Source organism: Manacus candei, unplaced genomic scaffold (genome assembly GCF_025592945.1).
Source record: "Manacus candei isolate 608988 ecotype Guabito, Panama unplaced genomic scaffold, ASM2559294v1 h1tg000011l, whole genome shotgun sequence".
In the NCBI taxonomy this organism is placed as follows: Eukaryota; Metazoa; Chordata; class Aves; order Passeriformes; family Pipridae; genus Manacus; species Manacus candei.
This window is the reverse complement of record NW_026138059.1, coordinates 7,963,493-7,982,642: the sequence shown is the minus strand read 5'-3', so window position 1 is coordinate 7,982,642 and position 19,150 is coordinate 7,963,493. Positions and strand designations below refer to the sequence as shown.

At 39.1% G+C, this 19,150-nt stretch overlaps 2 protein-coding genes across 3 annotated transcripts in view; one reads left to right on the top strand and one right to left on the bottom strand.

The window, feature by feature from the left end:
* Positions 1-9,765, bottom strand: part of EIPR1 (EARP complex and GARP complex interacting protein 1) — a 74,999-nt gene extending 65,234 nt beyond the window's left edge. Inside the window, exon 1 of the mRNA XM_051778338.1 lies at positions 9,664-9,765. Within this exon, the coding sequence (XP_051634298.1) occupies positions 9,664-9,705 (42 nt within the window). The 5' untranslated portion in view covers positions 9,706-9,765. The remainder of the gene's footprint in view (positions 1-9,663) is intronic.
* Positions 9,732-19,150, top strand: part of TRAPPC12 (trafficking protein particle complex subunit 12) — a 58,822-nt gene continuing 49,403 nt past the window's right edge. The window contains exons 1-3 of one of the 2 annotated variants that reach the window (XM_051778304.1): positions 9,732-9,870; positions 10,690-11,906; positions 15,110-15,226. In XM_051778304.1, coding sequence (XP_051634264.1) covers positions 9,747-9,870; positions 10,690-11,906; positions 15,110-15,226 — 1,458 coding nt within the window. In that variant the 5' untranslated portion in view covers positions 9,732-9,746. The remainder of the gene's footprint in view (positions 9,871-10,689; positions 11,907-15,109; positions 15,227-19,150) is intronic. The other variant, XM_051778305.1, reaches the window with a different exon arrangement.

The following is a 19,150-nucleotide window of genomic DNA, read 5'->3' as shown; positions in this document are numbered from 1 at the left end:
TGCTTAATACACTTTTTGTGCAATTTCTCACATTTGTGAGGTGTGGAGAACATGCTAGTGCTAAATAAATTACCTGGCCTTCATTATAACAGTGATAATATTCAATATAGCAGTTCTTCTAAACTAATTCTCCTTTATCAACTGAAAAAAAATCCACAGAACAGTGGACAATTCTTAAATATGCTATCTACAATATCCAAGAAAGAGGATGTTCTTTTAGAATTTTTCATACCACTCAAGTTGAAGATGCCTTCAATAAAAAAAAAAATCATTAACCACCAAATTTAGAAAAAAGTTAAAAACCAAACCCCTTCTTTTCCACTCCAGACCATTACAGATAAGAATTGTCTGAATGATGGGAGAAATAATTTGTTATTTACATATCCATATTTAGTAATAATCTTATTACTTTGTTATATTATGTTAATGGGAATCCGAGACACTCTGCCTTGCATCTTCAACTTGCACCAACTGCAGTCTTGGAAGAAGCAAAACAAAGCAGTTAAGGGCCACAGGAGACACTGAGAAATAAGGTATAGGTTGAACTAAACCCACAATTGCTAGTTGGTACTAGTCATTTGCAGAGACTCTCTTGGCTAATTTTGAGTTAATGGGAGGTAAACTAACACTCAAAGGCACTTTAAGCAACCATAAGTTAACTATGAGGAATATCCACTACTTCTCCACGCAAAAGATATCCTAACAACATTGTTCAATATGATTTTTTTTTATCCAAATAGAAAAGTTAATTTTTGCAAATCACATCCTATTTGACATAAAATACTTCAGATCTGTTCAGACACTAAAGCCTGTATTGCAAGCAGATATTTCAGAAGGATTCAGGTAAACTGTTGAATGGCCCTTCTTATTCCCATCCTTATTGCCATGTCATGCAGCTTAGTTACATTTTGGATTCAGGAACACTTCAATATAGTCCTATTTGAAACTTGTTGTTAAATTAATGTCAAAAAGCTGCCTAGAAGCTTGGAAGGGACTATCTGGAACACATTATATCATAATACCTAAATGTAGAGCAATTTAATTCTAGAATGGCAACTTGAAGTTATTTGACTTTACTTAAATAAAGCAAAGCCATCCAACTCATTATCTGGCTATAACAGTAAGAAACAACTAATTTTTCAGAATCATCTCTGGACTCCTACAAAGCAGATCCTTCTTTTCCGGCATCTGCAATGTGTGATTCAGACAACGTAATATTTTGCATAAGATGAAGCATAAAAAGTTTAAAAATGCAATAAGTTTAGTAAGTATAGGCTAATAGCCTATACTTGCATTTATACATTTATAAAGGAAAAAAAGCACTAGAGAACATAATTCAATGAGTAGTTTGTGTTCAAAACACTCAAATGCAGATTAGAGATCAGTGCGAATCCAAACCAATTTGTCTGTACTCTCCTATTTATGCAGCTCTTACTTACAAGAAGCTTAGTTGTTTCTGTCAATCAGAAACACTGTCTAAAGTCCACCAAGATGATTGTAGAGAAGCTTTTATTTTATCTTGAACAGAATTTACATTTGCAGATCTTTGGCAAAGAGTTCCTTTTCACTCAAAAGGCCTGTTTTCACTTATTTTGAAGAAAACACTAGAAATAAGCCAACAGCTATGTATCTCTTTCAATCAAACAAGCTTCTGTTGTTTCTGTAAGTCAAAGAGAAGACCTCCAGGATGTTTAATAAAATAAATAAAAAAATGAGTTGTCACCCCTTTTAAAGCTTTTCAAGTAAGTCTTATCATGCTGCTTTCAAAGGTTGGACACCAAGTGCCCAAAATAATGTATATACCTAGTAACATTTATGCATCAGCTTCTCTAGCTCTTCCTCAACATATTTTTAAGTTATTTCCCATTTTGCAGGGTGGGAGGAGGTGGGGAGGGGGAAATCGAAGGCCTGAGAAAAGTATTTAAACACATTTCACAACAGGAAACACACTATTGTTTATTTCCCAACATAAAAAACTACAACATGCCTACATACAATACAAGGTTCAAATTCATGAAGTGTTCATAAATCAGGAAGATCTGATTCATAAGAGCAATATCAGTACAGTGGACTTCCATTTGTCTCCTGCACAAAGATACGGATAATTTTGTCTATTCTGAGTTACTTTTAGAGAACAGGAAGTTATTTCAACAGATGAAGACACCAAGTAATCATTGTTATGAACAACATAACTGAATTTGGAGTGCTGTCAGGATCAAGGAAAGTGCCTTAAGTTTGTCATCTTGTACTCCAACATGTCAGAGCAGGTTGCAAATTACATCTTTCATAAAGCTTCCTGCCTCATGACTGCAGCTACTACATAGAAAATAAGCAAAAAGCATAATATAATGAATATGCATTAAATTTAAACCGATAGAAATTATTATTTTTAAAAGTCTGCACCTACAGAACACTAAACTGCATATAGCCCAAAAAGAGTTTACTACGAGGCTTTCAAATAGGCTGGAGACGGTCTTTTCACAAGGGCACATAACTAGGAAAGATGCAAACAGCAAGAAAACAAGTAATCCTTACACACACTGTCACAGCAAAATCCCATCTAACTGACAGTGCCAGACAATGCAATGACATACATAGTTAGATCACTGCATTTTTAAAGAAGGCCTAAGACCAGGAAAAACATACTAGCAAGCAAAAACATCATGAATAACAAGGAACTTTTCAGCTCCATGTCCAAATTTCGTATTTATCAACAGCCCTATGAGGAAATGTGCCTGGTTCAAAGCAGGCAGTTTTATAAAACAGGACAAAGACCTAACTGCAAATCCACTACAAAAACAGGTATGCAAAGGGCATGCAAAAGCCTAGATTACAAGCGTGAGAGGCAGCAGCAGAAAGATAAAGCAGAAGAAACAACAATCATTGTACCAGAATTCAGGTAAGACTAACTGGAGACTGGGCATCATGTCCATGCCTACACCATGCTCAGTGTGATGTCAGACAGAGATCACCTTCTACCTTGCCCTTGACCATTTAGGCCACTTCTAGAATAATAAAAACCTCTGAGAGAAAAAACAGAACAGAGTCTGCAAAGTGAAAGGTCCTTGACAACAGCAACAGATGATCTGGAGGAACACAATGAGAAACTTCAAAAGGGTAAAGAAGGCTGGTTTAAAATAAGTGCATTATGGAACTGCAATGCACTAATTCTCTACACTTCATTCATAAGTTCTTCTGAAACTTTCCCTTCTCAACATCTTTTGCAATACCAGCCAAATACACAAAGTTTTGGTGTTTTTTTCTGTTTTAGTTTGGGTTTTGGTTTGATTTTTGGGTTTTTTTCCGACTATTATTATTTAAGGCAGTAATAGGCAAAGAAAAAAAAAGAATCAGTACTTCTCCAACACAAATTTTCTCTTGCTCATGTATTGAACTGGTTTGGTATCAACAAACTAGAAAACAGATCCCAACATTTAAATATTTGTATTACTTTTAACACAAGCAGAATAATTCTGCAACACACGTATCATTTGAAATTCATACAATCAATCCGTACTAACAAACTGTGAACTTGCAATACAAAATGTAAGGACACAGTATTTGCAGTCCCTGAATCTGAAATTAAAGTTATTTGTCTATCTGCTTATGCTGAAAACCAGAACTAGAATACTGCTACTTGGGGGATGATGGAGGGAAGCTGGATTTGCTGGTGCCTCATACTAGAGGCAAAATATAAGTTCCCTGACCTCCCAGACAAGCCCAGACTGCTAATGTCAGGAATGTTATTTTTCCCTTCTGGCATAATTTCGATTTTCAAGTAAGTATACTTGGATTTTTACTTAGGTAAGACAGCCTTGTTTCTCCCACCACAGTAGGAAACCCTCTCTCAGTGATTGTAATAAGCTGCAGTGACTCTATTGACGAAAGTGAAGAGGTTGGCAGCACACATGCCCAGGTGACCTGCAATGCTCTCAGACAGCTGCTTTCTCCAAGTCTTTCACAGCACAAGAATTCCCACCACTGACGTATTTAGCACATTGACCCTATTCAAAGTCTGACAGATTCTGTAAACCCTCACAGCAACAAATGCAACCCTCATATAAAGCCTCGCATAGCACAATCATCCTCACAAAACCCATTCATTTATCATGAACCATAAAAGTAACAATCACCATTTAAGAGTTCCTTGTAGTTCACATAACTGTATCTTCATATTGCCACTAGTCTGTACCATACCTAATATTAGCAAGATCTACTAATTGCTTTAGGGCCCTAAAAGAAATACTTTTCACCTGATCTACCTCATGCATTATGAAGATCTTTGGGGGATTAGTTAAGAGAGCTTTGCCACTTAGCTACTTTTGTTCCTCTAGTAAAACTTGAAACGCAAAAGGTTCAAAATATAGAGGATTGGCACTCATGAGGTAAGTAATCTTAGAGAAGAAAGAGAACTGACACAAAAGGCAGGAATTTCAGTAAGACATTATCATGCAGTTTCTTGAACTACTTTAATTTTCAAGATAAATCCTCCAGAGACAATGCTAAAGCAAAATTGTTATGTACATTCTGTTTAGGCCGCTCTCTCTGAACCCACAGGAGACCACAAAAGCTCTCCCAGGGAAGAGAACACCCCTGCCCATATGAGCTATAGGCTCCCACACTGCAAACACAGCCAGCACAGGTTTCCCTGGATAACTTTCAAGTGACACGCATCTTGTTAGGAAGTCCCCTTTTACCCCCTCTTTCAATAAATCTATACCTGCCTTTGACTCGATCACAGGTAGGTCAGCTGAGCTATTCTCAATACATACTGATGACATAAGTACACACACGTTGTAGGAGACCTGTGACCAATATATTTTAGTTGGTATTTTGCACTGCTTGAAGTTTCTTATTTTAGAAAATCACATTTAGCTTTAGGGAAATTAAGTTTCACCTTACTCCTGCAAACAGGCAAGTCCTAAAAATCAATAGTCTCTATTCAGATTCATAAAACCTGTTAACAACTAACAGACAATATAATACAGGGCAAGTGTTGGTTACTCAAAGAGCAGACAAGACCACAATGCATTACACAAACTCTGACAAAGCACTACTGCACTTTTTCCAAGCCTGCTTCAGTCAGAGCCCATCTCAGAGTGCTGCTGGAGCTGTCTTTGTGCAGTACAGCCCTGTGCTCTGCTGTCCTTGCCTCCTGCTCATTATCCTTCTCCCTTGCAAGTCCATGTGCTTTTGACATTTAATACATAATAGGAGTGTCTGGCATGCTGAAATTCAGCTCAGTGCTGTGGTATCCCCAAAATCCATTACATGTGCCAAACACATGCTCCATAATTATCACTCTCTGGTACAAGCAATGTTCCTCTTCCCTCACCCATGCTTTTAAACAAAAAAGATGTTATCATGGCTGGGCTTCGCGAACGAAGATTTGGGAAGGGCTCTACCCACGTTTGTTGTCTTGAGCCAAATACCTATCCCCAAAAGCACCTCTATACATTGCTCATTTCAGGCCTATAAGCATCACTCAGTCAAGCTTAAACTAAGGTAAATGCAGTACTTTGAGACATTCAGTATGCTTACACACCTGCTCAAAACATCAGTTTAAACCCTCAATAATAACATGGGGAAAATTGTGACTCCCTGAAAATGAGAGCCAATTCAACACAGGGTAGACATACCAGATACTCCAGGTTAGACCTACATCAACTCTACACTGGACAAGAAGCACATAATTTCAGTGCTTCTGAAATACAGCACTTAGTGATGCTCCTGGGACCTCATTCATCACATTTTTATAACTGAGAATATTGAATACTACCAAGGTTCATTTTAGAAGAACAACCTTTTGGTATCCTTCAACATCTTCATAAATTACTTGGATACAGGGCTGGAAGGGATACTAAGCAAGTTTGCAGATGACACAAAACTGGGAGGAGCTGTTGACTCCCTTGAAGGCAGGGAGGCCCTGCAGAGAGACCTTGACAAATTAGAGGACTGGGTAATCACCAACCACATGAAGTTCAACAAGGGAAAGTGCTGGATTCTAAACCTGGGATGGGGCAATCCTGGATGTAGATACAGACTGGGGAATGAGATGCTGGAAAGCAGTGCCATAGAAAGAGACCTGGGGGTCCTGGTCAATGGTAAGTTGAATATGAGTCAGCAGTGCCCTGGCAGCCAGGAGGGCCAACCATGTCCTGGGGGAGCATCAGACAAAGCATCACCAACCGGTCGAGGGAGGGGATTGTCCCACTCTGCTCTGCACTGGGGTGGCTTCACCTTGAATATTGTGTGAAGTTTTGGGCACTGCAATATAAGAAAGATATTAAGGTATTAGAAAGTGTCCAAAGGAGGTCAGTGAAGATGGTCTAGAGCCTTGAGGGGAAGCCACATGAGGAGCTGCTGAGGTCATTTGGTCTGTTCAGCCTGGAGGAGACTGAAGGGAAACCTCATTGCAGTCTACTATTTCCTTGTGAGGGGAAGAGGAGGGGCAGGCACTGATCTCTTCTCTGTGGTAACCAGTGACAGGACCCGAGGGAACGGCCTGAAGTTGTGTCGGGGACATTTAGTTGGATATTAGAAAAAAGATTCTTCACCCAGAGGGTGGTTGGGTGCTGGAACAGCCTCCCCAGGGAAGGGCTCACAGCATCAAGCCTGACAGAGTTCAAAAAGTGTTTGGATGACACTCTCAGGCACATGATGTGACTCTTGGGGATGGTTGTGTGCTGGGCTAAGCACTGGAATTGATGATCCTTGTGGGTCATCCAAATCAGCATATTCTGTGATTCTGTGAAGTGTTCTGCAGCTACACTGGTTGCTCTGTATCCATCATCATGAGCCACAGTCACATCACTCAGTCCTCAATTCAAGTAGCAACTCACATTTTCATTCACCATCCATCTGTAATTTTCTCATTTTCACTACAGTCAGATGATCAGAGCAAATATGGTGGGATATTGTCTTCAAAAAAGTCACAAAAAGAACCACGCACCCTAAAGTTCACGTATAATTTGTATTGTCTGTACACTGCTCATATAGCTCACAGACACACTCAAGAGACAAAAAAACCACTCCTAAAACCTATGTTTTTGGGGTTATATGAACATTCAAAACAGCACAAAAAGAAGTTCCAGATGTCTAGTAAAACAGGAGAAACTAACCAGCTCAAAAATTTAACTAATCATGCAGAAAACTATCACTAGTTTTATTCTGTTTTTGCTGTTAGATGTTTAGCTTCCCCCTTATCTCCACCCCAGACAAAAGCAAACCAAAATTGTTTCTCACTGTTACTCAGTAAAACTTTTTCCACAATACTTACACTTGCTAAGTAGTGATAAACAGTTGTGTAACTGCTCAGAATATCTTTACTTTTCATTCTCGAATGTTAGAACTTTATGTGAGTTACATGGCCCTAAGTAAGACTCTCTGGATTAAAAAGAAAGGAGAAAAATGTATTTATTCATTACTCTAAGTTACCTTACTTATGCCAATACATCAGAACACATTCTGCACATGGAAATGAACAGAAATAATTTTAAGTTAATTGGTGGATAGCACCCTAGCAGGAATCAGCTTTAAGTTCTTATAAATCCAGCCACACCAGATCAGATGAAAAGCATATCTGCAAACTACACTTTGTCAGTGGCCAAAGACAGATTCTTCTTGACTGCTGGAGACACATGTTGCTTCTCAGTCCACAATCCCTTGTGTAGTTTCTACATGTCCCCGTTTAGTGAAATATAATTTTTATTTGCAACAAGAGTAAGATCCCTTCCTCCTTTTAATTACTTTGTAATTTCAAAGTCAACTTTGAATAAGCTTGTCATAGAGCTGAAGTAAAGACTGGAAATTTTTTAAAAAAACACAAACAAATCCCAACCCAACCATAAGAAACAAAGACAAAATTTTTTAAACTTGGCTGAAAAATTAGTCTGAAGAGATGCTTTCAGACAAGAAGCAGTAATTGTGATGATGCAGCTAACCATTATTATCTAGCAACACAGAAGAAATGAGGCTTAAAAAAAGAAATTATCTTTCTTATTAGACCTGGAGGCACAAGTTAGAAAGACCAGACTAGTTTTAGGTTTAAGTCTCTCCATTAAAATCTCTCCATTTTCAGAAAGTACAGAGATGTGATTTGTTTTAAAACTACACTGGGAGTTAATGGAGATCAGAAATAGAACCTTCATGTCTATGCTCCTTTTCCAGCTTACCCATAAACCATCTCTTCTTTCCTCACCTTCTCTCCAAGTCATCTGTACTAACAGTAATTTCCTTTTATTATGGCCCCTTTCTTCATCCATTTTCTTTAATCCTCCTGCCAGACAACCCTGTTTACATACCTGGCAGAAGAGAAGAGGTCTCTAGGAGATACATGGTTTGGTGGGGGGATGGGGTGGGGGAAGCACAGGTCCATGGAGGTTCCAGACAATACACAGACTAGCCTTCCAAAATTTCTGGAAGACTCACTACATATGACCTACTAGAAAGGAGCTACGAATTTTATTAAGTACAGGATATATATTCTATACTGAAATCTATTTTGCAGAATAAGTTTTATTAATTTCAAAGTACGAGTTACAGCTATCTGTAGACAATCACAAAATGATAGCATATCATCAGACTTCAGTACATTCAACATTTAGAACAGGTGAGTTTTACATACCAGCTTCTATACAAGAGGAAACCAAGCAAATACACAATTTGCTAAGATCTATTGGTGTAGTCTGACTCCAGAGCACATGGCTCAGTACCCAGGACACCTGTTACAAAGAACCTTTGTGTACTACTTTCCACGAGCACTTTAGTAAAGGTGCCTAAAAAAAAAGTGCTTGTGTAGATATTTACATTACTACATCTACTGTAGAATGAATTGTTCTGTTAGGAGGTGCTGTGTTTTTTCTGCAGCTATTACTCTATATTACAACGACGATAAGCCAGCTATTGCCAAAGAGAACATGTAACAGCTGAGTAAAGCCCTTATTGGGGGAATCATGAATTAGGGTCCTGCTCACCCTTCCAGTTACCTTCCTGTTTGTTTTCCCAGAACTTGTAGGAACCTTATTAAACACCTGTGTTCCTCGAAGGAGATGACCAATAAATTCCTAACCTAGACAGTTCCATTTCCTTATAGCCATAACCACTACCATGATGGACAGATTTGTTCCATGGGACAAATGCACAGACATGGAACTCACAGCAACAGATCGCACAAAGATCATGTAACTTACAGTAGGATGTAACCAACTAAAATTGGCAACTTACTGGAAACAGTTTCATGCTCTCTCCTTACAAAAGCGGTTTTAATAATTTTTTTTCTTTCTGAGAAGGCAGAATGAACTACAGAGACTGACGGTGTTTTCGTGCGGCCCCAGAGCCCGGCAAAGGCTTCTCCAGCGGTGGACCAGGCGCGGTGACAGGGCAAGATTCCCCCCAGCGCCCTTGAGGGAACGAGTCCTGCCCTGGCCCCGCAAACAGCGGGTTCTGGAGCGGGGACTGGCTCCCGCCCCCTGCTCAGCCACCTTTAAAATACCCAGCGCAGCCTCCGAGAGCCGGCGGTGCCCGCGACGCTGCTCGGGGGAGCGAGGGGACGCCCGTGTGCTCTCCCCTGCCCTACCACACACACGCGACCCCGCAGCCACCGCCTTCCCGGAGGCAGGACTGGCACTGCCAATCCTCCCTCATCCTCCCGTCCGCGCTTACCTGGAACTCCAGCCCGTAAATCACCGGCGCGTCGTCCTCCATTGCGGCCGCTCAGCCTCGCCGCGCACCCCCGCCCGCGCCCGATGCTTTCTGGCCCTCGGCGCAGCCCGTTGCCAGCCGCTTCCGGGAGCTGCGCGCGGCCCGGCCCCCGCGCAGGCGCTGTGAGGGGGGAGCGGCGCCGGGGGAGGTGGCGGCGGCGGCGCCGAGGTGACAGGATGGGGTGGAATGGGATGGGGTGTATGGGATGGAATGGGACATATGGGATGGAATGGGACGGGGCCGGCCGCGCGGCTCCCATGCTGCCGGAGGGCCGTCCGGGTGGGCGGGTGTCGCTGGGGCTGCTCCAGGTGGAGGCTGCGCCCCCGCCCCCGCGGGGCGGCCGGGCCAGGGCACCCGCGGTGGCACCGGCGGCAGCGCCGAGCCCAGCACAGCCCAGCCCAGCCCGGGGCCGCGGGTGTGCTGCTGCTCCGCTGGGCGCTGGTCCCGCTTGTCTGGCCCCGCGCTGGGGACAGCGCTGAGACTGCGCGGCCCTTCGCTGGAACGGGGACCGAGCTGGGCTTCCGAGCTTTGAAGCAAATATGGAGGCCCTGGAACAGGTTGTCCAGGGAAGTTGTAGATCCCCATCCGTGGAGGGGTTCAAGGCCAGGCTGGATGGGGCTCTGAGCAACCTGGTCTAGTTGAAGGTGTCCCTGCCCACGGCAGGGAGGTTGGAACAAGATGATCTTCAAGATCTCCTTCCAACCAAAGCATTCTATTAAATTGTTTAGCCTTTGTTCAGTGGGAGGCCTTTGCTTTTCTATCCCAATATTGTTGTGATGTGCAGAAAGGATGGAGAGAATATATTTTCAAAATTAATTTATTCTGTGGTTAGATGTTAAATGAAAGATGTCATATAGTGAAATTACTATATTTTTAAAGCGAGAATTTCAGCGTTTATATGATTCTTAGGAGTTTCACTGTGACACCTGACCAACACCAGAGAAACAAAACTAATTCTTTTTTTGGTGGGGACTTTTCCCTCTTCAGTTACCATGGAGAATAATGAAAGTAATGCTAAGGATGCAAAGAGCACCTCAGATGAAGATGATAACAGAGACATAGTCCAGCAGAAAACTCAGGAGGAAATTCTCTTTCATGAGGAAACCATTGATCTTGGTGGAGATGAATTTGAGTCTGAAGGGAACGAAACTGTATCAGAAGATTCAAATAATTTTGTAGACAAACTTAATGAGCAAATGATGGAGAGTGTCATTATTTCAGATTCACCAAACAATAGCGAAGATGACACAGGTGAACTTGGTTGTCTCCAGGAGATTGTAGAACAAATGGAAGCTAAAGATAATAAAAAAACAGAAGCAGAAGGAGATAAAGAAGAGTTTTTAAGTAATGAGAGTGAAACTGAACATGAAGAAACACCCAAAGACATTTCTGAGATTGGAACAGATGATCAGGCATCTTTGAAGGAAGAATCAATTCAGGAAGCAGTGAAGGAGGAACCAAAGATGGAAAACAACATTTCTGTTGATAAAAAACCAAATAATATTGATGAAAGCAAACCTGAGGACCAAATATCTTCCCCCAGTACTAGCAAACCATCTTCTGAGGCTGAGCCTATTCCTGTGTGCACCATCTTTAGCCAAGCAAACAATGTTAGTACCCAGCCACAGTTGTTCCTGCCTGATGGTTTTGAACCTCAGATGGTAAAATCTCCCAGTTTTGGTAGTATAATTGAGACTCCAGTGAAGTCTAATCCACAGGTGGTTCAACCAAGTCCTAGTCTGAGCAAATTCTTTGGCGACACTGTTAACACTAATACTTTAGCTTCTGATTTTTTTGATTCATTTACCACATCCAGTTTTATTTCTGTTAGTAATCCCAATGCAAGCTCTTCAGTTCCAGAACAAATGTCCTCTCTTGCTAACGGTAGAGATGGTTCTTGTGCTTCATCTAACCCTACTTTCCCTGTGCACAATGGGAGACCTGAAGCAGGTGGTCCTCCCTCATCTCTAGAAATAACTCAATCCCCCAAGCCATTCTCACAGATCCAAGCTGTTTTTGCTGGGAGTGATGACCCATTTGCCACAGCCTTAAATATGAGTGAACTAGATAGAAGAAATGATGCTTGGCTTCCTAGTGAAGAAACAAGGAATGTTCTCATTTCAGTTGCCACACAACAGTACAGCACCGTGTTCATAGATAAAGAGAATCTTACCATGCCTGGATTAAAATTTGATAATATCCAGGTAAGAGTCTGTTATTGCATCTTAGTCTATGATTATATTTTAGAAATACTGTGTAACAGCTATCCAGTAATGTGTATATCATAGTGCTTCATATTGCTGATGGTCACCATGTGTGTATTACTTCAAATAATAATAAAAGTCAGCGTCACTGCCTACTCATACGTAAAAGGGATAAAACCAGATCTAATTTATTCATAGTGACATTTGTTGGGTACATTGAAAAGCAGTGTTGACAATTTCCTTAGAATCCAAAGCTGGTTGTATTTTTAAGTACTTTGTTTCTGGTCCCCCTAGTTAGTAAGATAATACTCGAATTTGGAATATATACAAAACCTCTATGCTGTACTCCAGTCTGAAAGCAGACAGCTTTGTTTGTTTGTGGAATTCACTGTTGCAACCGACTGGGAAATAAGATTTTTTCACTCATGTTCACAGTGTTCTCAATAATGTTAACACTGACTGAAATTGCATCTTTTCTATCTTCCCTAAACAGTGGAAAGGTATAACCTATAAGAAAGATTGAGTGCTGCAGCAAGGCAGTGGGAAGGGATAACCCCAAAACTAAAAGGAAAACTCCAAATGAGATCATGAAGCAAAAAACATAGCAGTGAAAACTCAATTTTTTGCTTCTATCAGAGTTTCCAACTGCTGAGAAGGCATAAAGCTTTTTTTTCAGAATTTGAGAAATTTCACTTAGATCTGTTTAGCATTTCTAATGAAGCAATTTTATCCTGGTCAAGACTAACTATCGTAATGTTTTGGTTTCTTTTCTTGAAATAGGCTAATCCTACTCTTTGATATCTATGTCTCTGGATAATAGATTTGTTGTTTAGATAGATGGTGTTGAGGGTTTGAATATTTTAATCTTTAATTGTGCGTAACAAAGATTATCAGTCAATAGTCTAATGCAAAGCAGAGAATAGTCTGCAGTAACTTCCTAATCTGCAGGAGCTATCGGAAAAGTTTCTGGAATGAGTCAGGGCCAGATTTGTAGCTAAATTAACTGACAAATCTTAGTTTTCTGTCACAATCAATAAATTATACCAGTTTTAGACATATGCCATGCTGCTGCTGCTTCTTGGGTTAATTTAATCTTAAAACGTTTGTTTGTGTTACAGAGCCTGAAAAGTAGCATGAATGAAAACATTGTAATAGGAAGCTGCTACTCTTCCTGTCCTTCCCACCTTGCCCAAAATATCCCTTAGACCTTGATGAATTATTCAAGAGTGTGTACTATGCCTCTCCTGACAGCTAATGGGATGGACAGAAGGAATGATCCCTTCTGCAGGCTCCAAGGATGAGGGCTTCCTTATTGCAGGCCTTCTCTTTCACAATAGTTCTTGCTCACTTTTTTCAGTCCAATCATCGATTAAAGGCTTGTTTGTGCTGATGGTTCCCTAGATCTGGCCATGTGCATATATGCAGATGTACCATTTAGTACATAATTTAAAAGAAGATGTTTGGCAATATCCATGTGATTTATTTCTACAATAAGACCTGATGTAAAATCATGAATGGAATTAAGGGGCATTCCTGCTGCTTTCTTCATTGATTATAATTTATAAGTAATCTCATAGATATGTCAGCAGGGACAAGTTTTGAAATGCTTTATGTTTAGGCAACTTTCCTCACTTTCAGTTACTGCTTTTCAATGGCCTGAGTGCATGACTTGACTGACTTGACATCCCCTACTTTGGTACATTGTTCCATACCCTACTAGTATGCAAACAGTGTATTTAACTGAAACTATAATTGTAGAGTACTTGAAATGTCAACTGAAACATTGTGGGAGGCATGTTTTCAATGTTAAAGCAGCTTCCAACAATAGTCATTATGGCTTTGGTATGAATAGTTTACTAATGTAAATGTTAATCCAAGATGTTAAACCAGGCTGCGTGCAGTGGACAGAGAAGTTGGTTGTAAGGTGCATTTACGTTGAGTGAACTGCAAATGTGCTTCAGGGAAGGACTGAAATTTTGCATGATGTGTGTTAAAGAACTTGATCCTTTACTCTTTTCCGTGCTTGCTCAGAAAGTGTTTGCATAACAAGTGTATTGTCTGAAAATTTTTTCAGATAAGTTTTATGTGGATAAATCATACCAAGAAAAATACTGAATATTTTTTTATTTCAGCTGCTTTTGGTGATCATTCAAGAAGCATTATTTTTAAATTATCTTGGATTCTGAATGGTACAGATTGTCTGCACCTGTGTTCTTCGAGTGTCGGAACGAGTCTGAGTGCAGCTTTTTATGATCTTTCCATTATACCTTTTTCCATGAGTTGCTGTCTGCTGTCCTTTGTTTCATTATGTTCATTTTTACTGTTTCATTCTCCAAAGTACTGTTGGGTCCAAAATGCTATTGGGGAAGATTAGGAATTCTTCTGTATTCATGTAATTTTGCACACAGTCTTTTCTTAATCCTTTGGACTCTTCTGTCCGAAAGATGGATATCTTATTTATTCATAGGATAAGTGACAGCACTAGAGGTAAAGGATTTCCATGTAGTGAAAGAGTAGTTGCAGTCTCATTCCTTAAACACAAATATATTTCCCATCATTGTCCATGGGGAAAGTGCCAACATTTAGTATCAATTGTCTTTACATAGCTGTATTTTATTAATTTCATCTTTTTTTTTAAACAAAAAGCTATTGAGCTCAGGTAGCCCAGTTTCTCTTACTGATTCTTGCAGTTAGTTCCTTTGAAATTAAGAACACTTATTGAAGGATTGCTGTTTACTTTGTTCTGTGATTTCTCAAGTTTATTTTCTGTGGGTATATAAGGCTAGCTTATCGTGTGCATATTTATCTTTGATCAGTAGCTTGCACCTTTCAATGTTAATAGGCATTGTGAAAACCAATAAAACTGATTGTGTTTCATAAGATCTTTGGGAATATTTTGTAAGATCTGTGAGCAATAATAATATGAGAAGCAAATAAACCTGAATGTGTCAATGCTAACCGAAAGCAGTTAGAATATACCAAGAATATACCAAGTTATGTGGAGTAAATGTAGAAATTTTCATTACAATGCTGTAAATACACATGCAGTTTTATTTTCCAGTACTTTCTGTGTGAAATAAATATGTATTTCTCTAGAGGAAAGAACTATGTTGCTCAGCTTTAATTCTACATCTTATTTTGCAAAAATAATGTTTAAAAGAGTCTTGGTATGTGTCTTGTTTTTCTGTTCCATGAACACCAAGGGAGATGCAGTAAAAGAGTTAATGCTTCGCTTCTTGGGGGAGCAAGCTGCAGTGAAGAGACAAGTTTTGAACACCAGCTCTGTGGAGCAGTCATTTGTGGGCTTGAAACAGCTAATTGTAAGTAACAATCTTTGTAATTTAGGATGTATTAAATACTATGCTTCCCTAAAGATAATTGGGAATTACTGAATGTGCGGAGAAACTGGGGAAAAAAATCTACAAATCAATCTATCCGTGATCCTGCCATAATACTCACCAAATTACAGTAATTTTTAAAGGGAATGACGCTGGGATTTAAATATTTGGTTTTAAATCATGCAGTAAACATTTTTTTTAATATGCAAAAGTTAGAGAAAAGGTTATCTTAAGTGACTGTAAATTTTTGTGTGTGTTGTAAATGGTTGTAAAACAGATTTTAATCTCTTTTTTCCATACATATTTATGTTTTCACCTGAGTGTTTTACAAAAGGCAAGATGTACAAGTTGTAAATGGTAATGCCTAATTTTTTACTTCAGTGCAGGAAAACTAAAGTAAATTGCTTCCAAAGGAAAGCTTAATTTAATCCTTTCATTAATGTAAATATTTCTGTCCTGTAAATAGTTGCATCTAGCAGCCTCGTGAACCTTCCTTCTACCATTGTGTTCCTGTATGAAACTCATTACTATTACATAACTGAGCCTTACCTAATCTGGTGACATGACAAGGTATTTTTGACTCATTTTATTTTTGAACAAAATGGGTGAAAAATTACTGAGGAAAAGCTGTGAGGAATTACGAGTGTTAGGACAGTCTGTATTTGATATTTAACGTCTTTTAATCTAAGTGTGTGACTTGACTTGTAAAGCTTCAAAAGAGACAACTTTTTTGTCATGTTGGGAATACTCTGGGAGGTTTCAGCAAGCACTGTTAAAGGAATTCAGCGGTGATTTTGGAAACTAAAGCCGAAAAACAGATTGTGATCTCCATCCCAGAGACAGATATTTTTCAGTTTGACTCAATGTTTTGCTTAACTTGAGAGTTTGGAGGGGGAAACAAAATCTTATAGGGAAATCTTGTACCTATCAGTGTCTAAGTAGGACAAGTGTTTTTTCTGCACTTTCTTTCCCTCTTCCAGAAGGGGAATGGGGAACATTTTTCCATTTAGCCTGGTAGTTGGTGTCTATGCAAGATGTTCTTCTGTGCTGCAGACAACCTTGTAGCTTAAATACAGTGCTGGTGCTGATACTGTTTTAGTTTTGAACATGCTCTTAAGCTCCAGAAGAGCCGTGTTAAGGTTCTTATGCTCAAGGCAGCGAAGCTAAGGAGGCAGTATGCAGCTGTAGCATCTTTTGCTACCTGTAGATCATTTTTATTTAAAAACTTGTCTTATTAGAAGGGTCGGGGGTTTTGTAAAATTGTAGCCATTCAGCTAGAACTCAGAATGTTCTTCAATTTTCAAGGCTCTCAATCATTAGCTGTTAATTGTTTTTTTATGATACCATTATAACTATTTCTCAGTTTCATTTGCAGAATTTTGTTTCTTTTTATGATGATAATTAGTTGGTCAATTTTTTCCCTGGCAAACATTGCTGGTTTTTTCTGAAATTCTAAATGTAGAAAATTTATTTCTGATTGACAACAGTCTTTAATGTTTGAAAGAGATTTCAGACTTAGAAACATTAAAATCCCATGCTAGATGATACTAATTAAAAATATATATACTTTTTAATACATAGGCCAGAATGACATATAATAAGTATTCTGTTACCAATCACCAATTTTACTTTATGAGTGAATTCCTGACCACATATGTGCAGTGAATAAATCTTTTGATGCAAAGGACCACTTACAGGACATATTTTCATTTAAGATCTGGTTAAAGACTGATGCACATTGGCAATATTGCTATGCAGTTTCCATAACATTACAGTTTTTTTCCTTAGGAGTTTATTTGGTATCCTTGAACTACACATGAACATGAGAATTAGTGAGATTGTTTATCACTCACCTCAATCCCTTGCAGCACTCAAAAGACTGTATTTCACATGGGTCCACAGTACAGAAGAGAAATGCTTGGAATTGGGATAGACTTCAGCTTCAGACTGATACCTGTTATTTAAGAGTTTACCTGTGAGCTGATGTCCAAACCCTGAAGTCTATAGAGGTCTGATAATACAGTCACTGATCACATCTAAATTTAGTCTCAAGAATTGTCACATGTTGTAGGAAGACACCAGTGGCAGGTGAAACAAAAAGTGAATGTTAGGTTCTGTTCTGAAAAACTTGTTAGGTTAGAATTCTCAGATGATCTTGGGTGGGCTCCATTGTATTATGGAATGGAAAAAATTTAGAAAAAAAGAATGCTATTCCAGGTTTTTATTCCATTGTTTATTAGTTAAAATAGACAAATAGGAAAAGAGAAGCAAAAAACCACTGCTGCTACTTTCAAAGGCTATTCCAAAACTTCATTCCTTTGCTTGCTAATCAAAGGAATTCTAATCGGTCCTCTCTCAAAATCTTTCTTTCTAATCGAAGCTAAGGTTGTTTACAACAATTTAAGTGTTTTGGTCTCATGTTGCTTTTTAAGTAATTTTCTTTTCTCAGTATTTACTTCCTCTCCCCTGCTACTTTGTATGGGTAAACAGCAGTGGCAATTCCAAAAATAACCCATCTCTAGTAATCTAGTCATGGATGCCTTCACAAGCATCTTAGGAGCTCTTCTCAGAATCTCTTCCAATTGAAGCCAACATCTTTTTGTTATCACTGCCCAGAGTGCACATTACATTGTAAGTTACATGACTTTGCAGGTTAAAGATCTCATATGCTGACACTAAATCATCTTATCCCTCTTTGGTGATGTGGTCCTTACATGTAGTGACAGTACTTCCTAGATTACATCTACAAATGCAGATACCAGCTCTTTTCACCAGGGTCACAAAACAGTATCTTAAATTTGATTGGTTCCAGTGTGCATCCTAGAGTAATAACTTTTCACATCCATTGAAGTTAAAAACAATTCTGTGGGTAAGATGAAATTTCTGCTTGCAGCAAAGAATGTTGGAGACTGATGTCCTTTTGGGGGAATCATAGTGCAAAGTCTGCAAAAGTTTCCTGAAGTACAATTAGTTGTTAGAAAACAAAAGTTACCAAGAAGTTAGTAAGCTGAGCTTCCAGAGGCACACCTTTTCTGATGAAACCACCAACAGCAGCATCATGCCTAAGACAAATTCTTGCTCAGCAGGAACTGAACTAAGGTGGTTAAACTTGGTTAACAAAATTATTTTGGTCTGTAGTTGTTTTGAGTGAGATTTGTACCAGTAAACCAAAGATAGTTTATTGAACAACTGTACTTTCACATTTTGAATTTCTGCTATCAGATGGGTAACAGTGGATTGGAAATGTTTTACTGGTAGGGTAATGGTGTGAATTGGTGTAGTTGAATTAGTTTTACAACTTTGGGGCTTGTAAGAGATACAGGAGTGCTGGAGCAGTTCAGTAAAATAATTCTGTAATAACTAGTGAATAGAGTTACACATCTGTACAGGGAAGGTTTTTATATTTTTCAACTGAAAGCAGAATATCTTGAGTTTTCAGTTTCTGAAAAGTTTTATCAATCTGGCATAGGAACATGCATTTACGTCTAGAGCAAAGAAATGTGAAGAGCTTGTCTTCACAACGTTGCTTTGTTTTACAGCAGCAAATACAAGGTGCAAACTGTGATTATGTTAGTTCCTGTTATTCCATATTTTAGATTAATTGTTTACACTCATTTTAAGAAATAACACAGTCTGTCTTAATAGAGACCCCTCTGATGTTTTGAGTTGTAAGCCATAAGAAAATTTTGTCTCAGTTATTATATCTAAAAAAAGACTGCTACATCTTGCCACTATAAATACACAGTGTTTGCTCTAAACATACAATCATTCTTCAAGTTACTAGGCCAGGAAAGGGTTACTAACTACATTTTCTTAGCTGATGTGGAAGTGCTCTACCAATGTAATTTACAGGGGAGAAGCATGTCATAGCTAGTGGAGGAGGACATTTTAATCACTTTAATGGTG